The 14935-nt window shown below is 33.8% G+C and overlaps 1 protein-coding gene across 1 annotated transcript; it reads left to right on the forward strand.

Annotated features, from left to right (window-relative positions):
* Positions 1–1641: 1641 nt before the first annotated feature.
* LOC128160043 (coatomer subunit gamma-2-like) lies at positions 1642–14909 on the forward strand. Its single transcript, XM_052823298.1, has 24 exons — positions 1642–1751; positions 2714–2763; positions 2934–3014; positions 4520–4591; positions 4735–4814; positions 4941–5016; positions 5332–5424; positions 5653–5739; positions 5997–6113; positions 8348–8388; positions 8675–8876; positions 9350–9460; positions 9742–9842; positions 10222–10294; positions 10412–10490; positions 10604–10768; positions 10983–11058; positions 11475–11578; positions 12008–12133; positions 12364–12438; positions 12795–12937; positions 13210–13378; positions 13858–14094; positions 14484–14909. The coding sequence occupies exons 1-24, from the start codon at positions 1712–1714 to the stop codon at positions 14714–14716; spliced, it is 2631 nt and encodes an 876-aa protein (XP_052679258.1). The 5' UTR covers positions 1642–1711; the 3' UTR covers positions 14717–14909.
* Positions 14910–14935: the final 26 nt, after the last annotated feature.

The following is a 14935-nucleotide window of genomic DNA, read 5'->3' on the forward strand; positions in this document are numbered from 1 at the left end:
CCAAAAGTTAAATAAATAAGCATAGTAAATAAAGACACCCAATCTTCATTTTCTAATTTGCACTGTATTACTTAAAATAATTTTTTTGTCTACATGTTCATATTTCATTTTCTATATATATTCACGAAAATAGATACGTCACTGCACTCTCGTTTCTTGAATTTGAATTTAGTAATAAATCAAATTTAAGTCACGATTTTACATACTTATATATTTGATAATATAAAATTCAGTGAACGACAGCACTATAAAGCATTTATCATTTGAAAAAAGTTGATTTTCTTATAAGTAGAGAAATTAAGATATAAAGAAACAAAGATATGAATATGAAAACAGAATTTACCCCAGACTGTAAGCGCGTTCTCCTCTTGTTCTCTCAAAAGTGTGTACACGTTATGTTGTTTTACATAAAATGAAAATTTCCCCCAGTTTTACGTTAGGCCAGACAAAGGTATTTTCTGCTCCATTTTTTTTGGGGGGGGGGGGGGCAGATATGAAAATTTTCCTTTCATTTAAAACCATTGTCAGGATGGTATATATTATCATTTATCAATACTTTTGATTCTTACACTTATATACTTTCTTGTATGTTTATTGAGAAGTTATTACAGATCTGTAAGTTCATAAAAATTTACCTACTAAGTACATATATGTATAGAGTTGTATCCATTGATAAAAAGTAGATCAAATCAACGTTTATCTATGTTTGCCTGGCCTATGGAGGATGATTCAAAGTTATAGGTACATCTGTAGTTCAGGAATTTGTATAATTACCTCAACAGCCCTGCCCTGTCCCGCGTAAACGGGGCCATGATTAGCTGTATCAGCACTTAAGTAGACAAGGTGAATTCACTGATCAATGGTAATTTTACCTAATAAAATATAAGGTCAAATTAATATGTGATACTAGTACTTTAAATTTAATATTTATATTGATTTTGATGAAATTGTGTGGGTGTCATCTCGTATGTATTTTCCTTTTTATCTTTGCTTTCACTTTTTCATTAATTTGTTTTACAGATTAAAGGTATATGAGTTGACTTACAAATAAATGTATACCTGCTTTGCTACAAACAGCGTGTATACACATAGTCACATATATCTTGAAACATCAGCATTTCATACAAAATTTTTACAAGCAACTGAGTAAGTTGCATATTCTTCCCTTCTGCTTTTAATACATCTTATATTCTATAAAATTAATAATCATATATATTTCACATACATGTATATAAAATCTTGCCAGATAAGTATGCCATTGCCAAGGTGGCATTTCCCAACCCGTCTGAAGGGCATGTATCGAAAAATTCAATTAAAAATTCAATGCCTCATGATAGACCTTATTATACTTTTGATATTCATGAATCTCACCTGTCAAGTATCATATTTACCCTTATACATCAAAGTAAATACGAGACAATTATTTTCCCAAAGGGAAAGAATTTTCCTATAGGATATTTTGAATTTCCTACCGGAATAAAAGAACTTTTTATAGAGATTTAGATTCCGATAGCATTTGAACAGAATCCCTAACGAGTGTGGATGAGGTAAACATGCGAGTATAAGTTGCGCACTTTGTACGCAATTTTCGTTTTGCTGTTATTGCGGTGGTGCAATTTTGCTAAAAATCTTCGCGCATGCGCTGTACTTAATTTCCTGTTAATGTCGCCGGTTCCACATCATCAGTAAATTACCTGACATATTTACAGAAATGCATATTATGAGACGAGACAAGAAGGAGGAAGAAGAGGGTAACGATTTTTCTGTTTTACTTGATTGTGTGCTGTGATATGAATGCAACCAAAATGACTCCAACTAAAAATTATCGATAGAAAATTGAAGACGAAACAGTGTATTGTTTTCATAAAGTTTATGATATGATAAACATGCAAGTAATGTAAAGGCTTTCTTATGATATGGAAGTTGATGATATATACATTTTTACACTTTAAGGGTATTTTTCCAGTGGTGTTTCCATTGTTTTCTTTCTGTACTTGAAAATTTGGACAACACATCTCCATTATAACAGTTGTAAATTGTTGTACATGTAATATTGTACCAAGACCATCTGTTTCTCTGAGATTGTGTATTAAAGGATCAGTACTTCCACGCTCCTTCTAGTTCTAGCACTTGCTACAGTAGTTGGTTGACCCTCTATCCCATTTGTTGAATGCTTTTTTTAACAAAATGATCGTGAGTTTGAGCCTACACTGGCGTTCGACTATAGTTCTCGCCAAGGACTATTTCTCACCATTGCATTGTTAAATCATTTTTTGTAAAAATTAAATTTGTTGATATATGCAATGGCAAGAAATGGTACTTGACAAGAACTGGCCACAGGCCAGTTGCTGCTGTGTTAATTTCCTATGATCAAAGACTTTTTGGCCTAAACAAGAACCATTGATAAAAGTTTATTTATAGTATGAAGCTGGCTTTAACCAGCATTAGTATTCTGTCTTTTGCAGAAAAAAAAACCCTTTTTTTATTTCAGAAATTTTCAATAAGTAACTCTTTTTATATTGGGAATTTTTAGGCATAATTTTGGGAAAAACATGCACATTTTAGCATCAGGGATAGGACCGAATTTCGGCCCCTGAGAGACCCTAAAAAAATCCCGCATGTATTATCTTGGATCAACCATATGCTTAGATATTATGATAACATTTTCAATGAATGGTTTTTTTTAATTTTACTTTATTTATGCTTATAACAGGTGGGGGAAATCCTTTCCACAATTTGGAGAAGACCTCAGTTCTTCAAGAGGTAAGTTTGATCATCCCACATCCAAGTATAGGAAACAAATGAAAATTCTACACTATATATTTAGCTATATTTACTTCTATTTAATAGTCATGGAAAGATCAAAATGTTTTAATTCCAATAACAATTCACTGTATTTAAATTATAAACTAACACACGTAATTTTTTTTAAGGCTAGAACATTTAATGAGACACCGATCAATGCGAGGAAATGCAGTCATATTCTGACCAAGGTTCTCTACCTTATAAACCAGGTGAGGATTACTATTCATTTGATCCATTAAGCAGTATTTGCAAAGCAAATATTATTTAATTACCGTATTTTTCGGGGCATATGTCGATGTGGGGCATAGGCCAAATTGCTAATTTTTAGACAAAATTCAAGAAAAATCCTTAGACTAGCCGAATTGGGGGATAAGCCAATTTTCAATCGATGATTACTATAGTGAAAGTATGACCGCTGATTCAGGAAGTCATCGTATTAAGTATATACTTTCAGAATATCGATGTAGAAAGTCAAAAGAGTAATTAAAGTTATTAAATTTGCTTAACATATATATTTTAAGCAATTTTAAAAATCAATCTGTGTTTTGTGCCTGTTTGGTCTCTTCCGTTTTCGTCGGTGTATCGTAATGTATCGTAATTTTACATAGTGTAAATTTAATTGCAACACCAACCTCCGTGGTTTTGTCTGGTAGATCTAAGTATAATATTTTACCAAACCATTTATATTTTATTAATACCTTATTGCTAAATCTCATTTAATCAAGTTATACTTTGAAAGCTACATGTAAATAAGGGGTATGGCGTCCATTAGCTCAACACGTGGTTTCATACTCAAATAGAGTTATCCCCCGTAATCGCTATGAATGAGAAAACGAAATACCAAACATAAAATATTTAATTTGTGTTCTTTCCATTAATCAATTAATAGTGACTGCTGTTATGCAGAGAAGTTGTAATGTTAAAAACACAGTTAATGCAATGAAGTGTAACGGTGTACACTAGGCTATGTGCCCCCAGGCTGTGTTTTAGTCACGGGTTTCACACCTTTGTATATACACTCGACACCAGAATACCGTTATTTCATCCAACAGAAAATTAATTGTAAAAACACAAAGCATTTGATTTATTCTCCACCCAAGACCAGTGATTCCTACGAACGCAGACATGAAGAATTCACAAAAATTCTGTCATATTACATTCTACCCGGTTTCGTTTTCTTTTTTACTATGCAATAATAGTTTCCAGGGTTCATACACGAACGTGGGAAAAAATTCTTTTGATTGGGGTTGTAAAGAAATACCTCGTACAGTACTGTACATTTTATTACTCATGATGTCATTACAAAAAATTATCAACGGGACAACTATCGAACAATAGTTCAAACGGATGAAAAAAAACCCAACCCTCATAATAAACTGCTACAACCGTACAACGGATAAAAACAGTGGATTTTATTTTTAACTGGTAAATTTTTTTAACTTTGAGTCTAAGAATAGGCAATCCCAGGGGATAGGCTGGGGCTCGCTCATCGGAGAAAAAAAATACCGGCCTATGCCCCGAAAAATACGGTAATATATAATTATTTAATTAATATATTTACATATCCAATTTGTATGTCTTTCTTTACAACAGCATCATATTATTTTTCGAAAAATTGGTTTTGTAAAGATACATATTAATTCTGAGCTTTAGAGACATTTTGTAGTCTACATCCATTTAAGCATCAAGTCTATTTTTTATTGTAATCTTGTAGGGAGAGCAGATTGGATCTACAGAGGCAACAGAAACTTTCTTTGCCATGACAAAGTTGTTCCAAGCCAAAGATGTGAGCAATGCATTTACAATTTGCTTGTAATTGTTGTAAATTGTTGTTGTTTTACCATACTTTGAATATGGCTTTTGATTAATCAGTAAAAGTGATGAAATATTAAGGCACTTCAAGTTTAATTTAATTACCTTTTTTTTCAGCCTATTTTGCGAAGATTGATGTACTTGGGTATAAAAGAGATGTCCAAGATTGCCCAGGATGTGATCATTGTGACCAGCAGGTAAGTTACAAAATTGGTGTAGAAAAAAAACCCCTGCATTTATTTTGAGTACAGAGGTAAATTTTCCAAATGGATGAAGGGTGCTTAAAATATTGCTATTTGATTGTCTTATATTTTCAATTATAGTTTGATGAAAGATATGACAGGAAAGGATGACCAGTTTAGGGGACCAGCTATCCGGGCTCTCTGTTCAATCACAGATGTAAGTACACAAGTACCAGCAGTAGGATTTCTATGTATTGTGAATTCATTAATACTCATGGGCATCATTGTGTAAATTTGTGGCCAGTGGTCTTGTCTATAGAATAATGTTGTCACATATTTTAGTTTGATGAACATTTTGTGGAACGACTCTGCAATAAATTCTGTAATAATTGGCATGCCATGAATGTTTCTGAAACCACTGTATTGTTTTTGCAATGTATTTCTGTAGAACTTGCATATGTTAGTAATTTGATTCAAAGCTGACTTGTAAAATCTTTTGGTTATATATTTTATTCATTTTTTTTTTTTGCAGAATACCATGTTACAGAGCATTGAGCGTTACATGAAGCAGGCCATTGTGGACAAGAACCACGCTGTATCCAGTGCTGCACTGGTCTCATCTCTGGTAATGCTACAAGAAATGCATTGATTCATTTTGCTAACAATAAATGACCTGCTGTTCTTAAGTATACGATATGAATAAGGAAATACTTTTAAAATGAAGTAAATCTTTCCATTCTCTAAATGCTGTAACATTTGTTCTTTGCATAGATATCTCTAACTGTTAGAACCTAGAATTTAATTGTTAGAAAGTTGCAAATTTAAAGTAACTTATGTTCAATTGTTTTTGTAGCATTTGAGTAAAGGGAGTTCTGAAGTGGTCAAGCGGTGGGTGAACGAGGCCCAGGAGGCAGTGTCCAGCGACAATGTGATGGTCCAGGTAACTTGTCTTCTCTCATGAAAATTGTCATGACCATACATGTACTCTTTAATTGTGCAAGTAATGATCATTGCTAATTTGTCTTTTTAAATCTAATTATGCAAGATTGTAAAGAAGGCAGATTGCTTCTCTGATAAATTATTTTTATGCTACAATTTGCATTAGTATCTAACATGTCTATTGTACATACAAATCGGTAATGTGAAGGACACAAATCCTAGATTTAATTTGTAATAGTGAAGCTGTGTTTATTTCAGTACCATGCCCTGGGTCTGCTCTATCACATCAGGAAGTACGACCGTCTGGCCGTCACCAAACTGGTCAGCAAGTTCAGTAAACACTCCCTCAAGTCACCATTTGCTTACTGCTTGCTGGTATGTATCCTCTAGAACTGATTGTTAAAACAGACAAACTTTTCATTCACAATGAAATATTCTATTTTAAGAATTCCATTTTCTGACTAAAAATATCTTTAATTAATTAAGGTCTTCCGTTTCCAACGGAAGACCTTATAGTGATTGTAATGTTTCTTATTATTATTATTATTATTTTTTTTTGTCCGTTTTTTGTCCACAAGATTTCTCAGAGATGGCTGGATGGATTTTCTTGAAATTTTCAGGACTGACAGAAAATTATAATATCTCCAGGCGTTTTTTTCATTTTTTCAAAATTCACTTCCTGTCGTCCGTTTCCTGTCCCGCGACAAAAAGCTATGGACAATGAGATCTCAGAAACGATAAAGACTTGAACATCCAAACTTTGAGGGATGATAGACCTATAGTTGTAGATGTGTTTAAACTATTTTGTTTTGTTCGTCGTAACTTCCGGTCGTCACCGGAAGCTCTTCAAAAATTATGCTTTTACGCATTTAAGATATTTCTCGGAGAATTTAAATATAAGTATAAATGCTTACATATGTCATCTATCCGATGATTAATAAACATAAAAATTCTACTTCCGGTGAGATATCTCAAATATCTCATGAAGCCTTTTTTAAAGTAAATGTTTGAACCCCGAGATCTCAGAAACTGTAAGTGATTAAAACACGAAACTTACAGGGATGATAGACATTTGATAGAAGATGTGTTTAACCGTTTTTATTTGGTCGACCGTCACTTCCGGTCCACACAGGAAGAGTTCAAACAAATCAATTTTTTTAAAAGTTTAACTCGATTTTTCAGAGATGCATGGATGGATTTTCTTGAAATTTATAGGACTGATAGAGAACGAAAATATCTCTAGGCGTTTTTTTCATTTTTTCAAAATTCCCTTCCTGTCGTCCGTTTCCTGTCCCGCGATAAAAAGCTATGGACAATGAGATCTCAGAAACGATAAAAACTTGAACATCCAAACTTTGTGGGATGATAGACCTATAGTTGTAGATGTGTTTAAACTATTTTGTTTTGTTCGTCGTAACTTCCGGTCGTCACCGGAAGCTCTTCAAAAATTATGCTTTTACGCATTTAATATATTTCTCGGAGAATTGAAATATAAGTATAAATGCTTACATATGTCATCTATCCGATGATTAATAAACATAAAAATTCTACTTCCGCTGAGATATCTCAAATATCTCATGAAACCTTATTTAAAGTAAATGTTTGAACCCCGAGATCTCAGAAGCTGTAAGTGATCAAGACACGAAACTTACAGGGATGATAGACATTTGATAGAAAATGTGTTTAACCGTTTTTATTTGGTCGACCGTCACTTCCAGTCCACACAGGAAGAGTTCAAACAAATCAATTTTTTTAAAAGTTTAACTCGATTTTTCAGAGATGCATGGATGGATTTTCTTGAAATTTATAGGACTGATAGAGAACGAAAATATCTCTAGGCGTTTTTTTCATTTTTTCAAAATTCCCTTCCTGTCGTCCGTTTCCTGTCCCGCGATAAAAAGCTATGGACAATGAGATCTCAGAAACGATAAAGACTTGAACATCCAAACTTTGAGGGATGATAGACCTATAGCTGTAGATGTGTTTAAACTATTTTGTTTTGTTCTTCGTAACTTCCGGTCGTCACCGGAAGCACTTAAAAAATTATGTTTTTACGCATTTTATTTGTTTAACACTGAAATGATATAAAGGTATAAACGCTTTCATATGTCATCTATCCGATGATTAATAAACAAAAAAAATTACTTCTGGTGAGATATCTCAAATATCTCAGGTAGTCTTTTTAAAACAAATATTATGACAGCGAAGTATCATAAACTGTAAGTGACCAAGACACAAAACTTACACGGATGATAGACATTTGATAGAAGATGTGTTTAACCGTTTTTATTTTGTCAACCGTCACTTCCGGTCCACACCGGAAGAGTTCAAACAATTCATGTTGTTTAAGAGATTTACTGCTTCTGTTTGACAAAGTAAGACAAATTGATAGTCAATTAAGTCCTGTTGTCTAATGGTTATGAAATACTGAGAGAAGCAATGTCTTACAGTTAAATTGATACATGTATATCAAAACGGAAGACCTTTTTGTTGCTTTTGCAACAAGAGTCTAGTTCTATTATATGTTTGGTTTAACAGTTTTAACAGTTTCATTGATAAATTTCCAAGCTGTATTGTAATACATCCTTGTTATTGACATGTTTCTACAGATTCGTATTGCCAGCAAGTTAATGGAAGAAGAAGGAGCTGGGTAAGATGTTTATTTGTGTACATAAATATGAAGATGTGTATCATATAATATACCTGTATTTCAAGAAATTTTATTTTTTTCATAAAAAGGGAAACCAATTCAATATGTTTGTAATGTTATAATGAATATTAAAATATGTGTAGAAGTCTTGAATAAGAACATATACTGACCAAGAAAATATGATTTTGATAGAAGTAATGATTTAGATAATTATATGTTTTTAAAATCATGTAGAAAATATTGATAAATGAAAAGAAGTTAATTTTTATTCCAACGTATTTCACAGAACGGACAGCCCAATGTTTGACTTCATTGAGAACTGCCTTCGACACAAGAGTGAGATTGTGATTTATGAGGCGGCTCACGCCATCGTCAATCTGAAGAACACATCCGCCAAGGAGCTGGCCTCTGCAATCCCTGTGCTTCAGCTGTTCTGTAGCTCCCCAAAACCTACTCTCAGGTTTGCTGCCATCAGGACCCTGAACAAGGTAAGAGATATAGGATTTCTTCAAAGCTCTTAGAAGAACGGATGAGAATTGTACATCTGAAAAGTTGAGCATTAAAGAGAGAACACAGTTTTGGCTGAAAAATTTTGAAATTTTATTTGTCCATATTAATGTTTAACTGTTTGAACTAAAGTTCATGTATTTTAAATGCTTGTTCAAAATGTATCTGAATGTCAGTTGTCAAGATTTAAGAGAGATACATATCTTACAATTCTTTGATATGTAACCAATGGTTGTGCCATGTATCTGATTTTTGCTTTAAACTCAATATTTCATATTCAAATTTTGGTGTGAAGTGTTGGAATAACTATTAAGTGAAAGATAGTAAGCATTAAATGGGAAGAACAAAAATTTAAAATTTGCAGCTCAAATTGTTACCATGCCCATCTATATCAAAGGCAAGCACAAAGAAATTGAGTTTGAAATATATAATTAATAAGGACTGTATTTGGTAGGTTGCTATGAAGCACCCAGCGGCAGTGACGGCCTGTAACATGGAGCTGGAGAATCTGATCACAGACTCCAACAGGAGTATCGCTACCCTGGCCATCACCACTCTACTCAAGGTACACTGCTCCTCCTTCATCACTCGGGTGATGTTGGTTGAAGAAAAAAAGTGTGATAAACAAGCGCTGAAAGACATATCAAAATTCTATTTGCTTGAAAACATAAAATGCTGGAATTTACTCTCAGAATTTTTAAAAAAATTTTGCTATTTTTTTTTTGTTTTAACAATTGAACCCTTCTGATCTTGTGTAAATATTAAACAGTTTTTCTTAGATTTCCAAGGCCTGTGTTAAAACAATGCATTATACTTATAATTTTATCTAAATGATTTTGTTTTCAGACTGGAAATGAGAGCAGTGTTGACAGATTGATGAAGCAGATCTCCAGTTTTATGAATGAGATTTCTGACGAGTTCAAGATAGTGGTTGTACAGGCCATACAGTAAGTTACACAGAGTTCAAGATAGTGGTTGTACAGGCCATACAGTAAGTTACACTAACCAACTTGGAGCCCAATCTGAAGATAAAATAGGCAAAATTAACTTATAAAATATAACCCAGACACAAGTACATCAGATCAAATGTTGTGCATCAAATAATTTCAAAGCATGATGAAAAGGATGAACCTGGTAACTAGGTTTTACATTAGACACATGATATTATTAATTTGTTAATAAAACCAATTTTCAACTTAATTTTTAGAGTACATTTGTTGTTATAGCCAAAGCTCTCTTTGAATATTTCTTTAGATATTATTTGAATGAAAAAAAAAACATGTTTAAGGATATTCAATGAAGTTAGCCTGTATCTTAATTTTTCAGGTCACTCTGTCTGAAGTTCCCAAGAAAGCACAATGTGTTGATGAACTTTTTGTCTTCTATGCTGAGAGATGAGGTACATAACTGTGAACATTTTGTAATATTGATAATATAAAATGTTTTTTCATGGCCCAACATATCATCATTGGTAGATGGTAGGAAATGGTAAATACTATGCATCTTACTGTTTTAGGGAGGATTTGAGTACAAAAGAGCCATCTGTGATAGCATCATCATAATCATAGAGGAGAATGCAGATGCCAAAGAAGCAGGTACACAGAAATCTTTATTAAACACTGGAATCTTCAAATGCAATTACCTAAACCATGGTTTAGATGAGGAAAATTATAGTCTTTATAATGCCTGTATGTTAAACCTTTTTCAGGATTGGCCCACCTTTGCGAGTTCATTGAGGATTGTGAACACACTGTCCTGGCCACAAGAATTTTACATCTGCTAGGAAGGGAGGGACCCAGAACCCCCACCCCATCTAAATACATCCGCTTCATCTACAACCGAGTCATCCTGGAGCACGCCCCTGTCCGAGCAGGTAAACCGGTATAAATCAGTTGGTTAAAATTTGTACATTAATTTTACATGGGTCATGTTGAATATATCAAAATTAAGCAATATTGATAGACTAGCTATTTATTCAGCAGAAAATATGGCTTAAAGAAAATCCTGATTTTTTTTATATTGATTTTTGAAGAAAGTATTTATTTGTTTATAGAAATAAAATAGAATTGGTTTTGGTTCTTCTCTAGCTGCTGTGTCTGCTCTGGCCAAGTTTGGAGCCCACTGTGAAGAACTGCTGCCCAGCTGTATTGTTCTTTTGGAAAGGTAAATAATAATTACTCGCATATATAACACTTAATCTTCAAAACACATCAATATACTGCAGTTATAAATTAGTTTTTCTGGCACCACTTATTCATTCATTGATCAATTTTGTCGTCATATTGAAAAGGGGAATAACTGTATTCTTCATTTAAAGATGGAACAGAAAATTGAGTTATTTTTCTTTGCACCTAAAATTTTATTGATTTCGAATTTAGGGGTATATGAATATTGTATGATACAGTATTTGTTCCAAGAAATCCCAAGTTTATCATGCAGTCAAAATCGTTTCTTTTTTTTAAATTTTCAAAAAATATTGTGTATGAAACATCTTATCACCGGTTTATTTAATTGATTGTGAACTTGCACAGTAGCTATTTAATAGAGTGATAGTTCATTGTGAAAGCTCTGTGTTGTAGATGTTTATTAGACACAGATGATGAAGTCAGAGACAGAGCCACATTCTATGTTCATGTTCTCCAACAAAAACAGAAGGCTATCAACTCTGCCTACATCCTCAATGGTAAGTGATTTGTACTGTTTGTACATACCTGCGTATGGATTTTGTGATTCTCATTTCAAATTGTTGTTGTCTGCCTTTTGAGTAGAATGAGTTATCCTCAAAATTAATATTCACAAAAATGTAGATTCATTAAACTTCCTTACACTCCTATATTTGGTGTTGCTTAAACTATATTGGTGTTCTTTAGAATCACAATCCAAACAATGTCATCAAACCTTGTTGGTCAAATTAAAAAGATATTGCGTTTTAATTAACACTCAGTGGAATAATGCATGTAGTTACTTATCCTATTGGGAATTAGCTCTCTTGTCAGTGATGCAATGTACCTTAAGTTGATTGTTTAAAGTTGATTGTCCTTATTAAAGGACTTTACCGTCACACTGTTATTTGTTAGGTAAGTTATATAATGTTGGACTGGTACTGTTGTAGGTCTACAGGTGTCTGTGGTGGGACTAGAGAGAGCGCTACACCACTACACACTGGAGCCCACAGAACAACCATTTGACATGAAGTCTGTGCCACTGGAGACTCAACCAATGACTGAGCAAAAAGCAGGTAAGGCTGCACACCTTTACACAGCAGATTAACTTATTTTTAAATTAGTTTTATGGATGATGCAATCTTGACTTGTTATATTTTCATTGCTACATTTGGTGGATTTAATTTCTGTTAGAGATCGGCATTATTAAACAATATTATCAATATTTATATTCACCGAATAATTATACAGGTACCTGTACATTGCATGCATATGTATTACAAGGAATCTCATTTTTACTTTGTAGTGCGAGAGCCTGGTGACACAGCTGCTCCTAAGTCCACAGATAAAGTGGCAGCCTCTAGACAGGATGTTTATGCTGGTGAGTGTTTTATTCGGCTTGAAACGCTAATACTGTATACAGGGTTATTTTCGCCCATGTTATTTTCGCCCTTCTACAGTTGCAAACAGTTTCGCCCCATCTTGAATTCGCCCAGACACAATATGTTTAAAGAGCAATAATTTGAAACATTGAAATTTGTCCAGTCTTAAATTCGCCCTCTGACAACAAGGGCGAATAGGGTGAAAATAAAACGGGGGCGAATATTTCCCAGTATACAGTAGTTCATTAAATTTGCTTATTTTTTCAAATAGTAAGAAGTATTATTATAAGTTACACCCCATTTTTTTTATTGAAACATAAGAATCATTTGTAATGGATATCTTATTTTTTTATAGAACAACTGCGGGCCATTCCTGAGTTTGCCAATCTGGGTAACCTGTTCAAGTCGTCTAGCTTACCTGTTGAACTGACCGAGTCAGAGACAGAGTATGTGGTGCAGTGCGTCAAACACACATTCGGACGATATATGGTGTTCCAGGTATTGTGAAGTTCAAAATCAGAAGATTTATTATGCATTATGATAACGTGTTTCTGTTAATGTACTGTTAGTTATGATATTTGAATTGCAAAATATGCTGTGTTTAACCAGATGCCTAAAAACAAAATGTAGCTATTAGAGCCTAATCTTCCACAACTTTTATTTGTTAACTAATATTAATAATCTTCTGTGATGAAAATGATTTTGGGATACATATTTAGACTTGCTGTGATCATTAAATAGAATTTCATTGCAAACCTTCTGGATTGTAGTTTGATTGTACGAACACCCTGAACGACCAAGTCCTGGAGCGGGTGACGGTACAGATGGACCCTGCAGAGGGATTCGACGTCCTCAAAACCATTCCCTGTCCCTCCCTGCCGTACAACAAACCGGGGACTACCTACACCCTGGTCAGGCTGCCAGAGGACGCACAGCTAGGTAAGGAAGACTGTGCTTCGTACAGAAAAAAAAAACCAAGTGAAATAATGGGTATTTTACTATCTATGAAATATAGCTGTATTTTATGCAAATGTAAATAGCAAACGATTATTGTTCTATGCAGTTTGTCTGGCTACTGAAAATATAACATGTTTTGTCAATTTATATTGTAGCGCAATGCCGAAGTACAGATTATTTCAGAAAAAAAAATTATCTAAAAAAAAATTCTGAGCTTTTAGTAACCAATTATTGCATAAATTTATGATCTACAGTTGTACTTTGGTATCTTGAACACCCTTATCCTAAATATCATGGTTATGTCTAAGTGAGATGAAAGTCAAAATCACTGTTTCTTAATGAATTACATAAAAAAAATCTTGAATCCTTGGGCACATTAAATTGAATTCAAGTTCCTAATAATGAGGTTTCACAGTGTATTACTTCTTTCGTATGGTAATAGAATCATTTTTCTTTTACAGTGACTGGGACATTTAGTTGTACCCTGAAGTTTATAGTAAAGGACTGTGACCCCAACACTGGCGAGCCGGACGACGAGGGTTACGAGGACGAGTACGTCCTTGAGGATGTAGAGGTCACTGTTGCCGACCACGTACAGCGAGTCATGAAACCCAACTTCAGCGCCTCCTGGGAGGAGGTGGGGCCAGAGAATGAGCTGGAGGATACCTACGCTCTCTCCACAATGAAGACACTCGAGGGTAAGCAATGGGGATTATATGTATTACAGATTGAAGATTTTGATGGCAGATTGGAATCACATAAAGGATTATTGTTTACCATTGTTTTTACTTTGACTGTAAACTCATGACTGAAAATCAATTTTGTATGAGAAAACCTATCACATGATGATTATAACATACCAATATTTCCAAATAAATAAGAAAATGCACATTGATTATAGTATTATACCTATCTGTTTGTCAGAAGATTTAAAATAGTCATCATGTATCAATAATGTTCTGAAAATTTTGATTAATTTTAGATAAATCTGGAATTCCAAGTTTAAATAATTACCGGTATACTCATACATGCTATATCCTAAGTTTCAATCATACTCATACAAGATTTCTTGTTTAAATTGCTACAGATGCAGTTAAACAAATCATCCAGTTCATGGGAATGCAGCCATGCGAAAGATCAGACAAGATTGCCGAGGGCAAGAGTTCCCACACCCTGTACCTGGCTGGGGTCTACAGGGGGGGTCATGACGCCCTGGTGAGGGCCAAGTTAGCCCTGTCCAATAACGGGGTCACCATGCAGCTGACTGTCAGATCTTCTGACCCTGACGCCTCTGAAGTCTTAGCCACCGCCATTGGTTAACTTGTGACCATATTATTTATTCTAATCATTTTGGACATTCAGATGTGTTTTCATGCAATTATGTGTTAAGTTGATATATTTTTAACGGAACATTTAAATTTAAAATTTAAAGATGGACTTATCTCTGAAGTTGGTGTTTTGTGTTGGGAGTAAATGTAATTGATATGTCATAATAAATATGTAAGCTTGACAAGTTCTTGTTATGCTTTTTAATATTTT

This window comes from Crassostrea angulata, chromosome 8 (assembly GCF_025612915.1).
Source record: "Crassostrea angulata isolate pt1a10 chromosome 8, ASM2561291v2, whole genome shotgun sequence".
Classification (NCBI taxonomy): domain Eukaryota; kingdom Metazoa; phylum Mollusca; class Bivalvia; order Ostreida; family Ostreidae; genus Magallana; species Magallana angulata.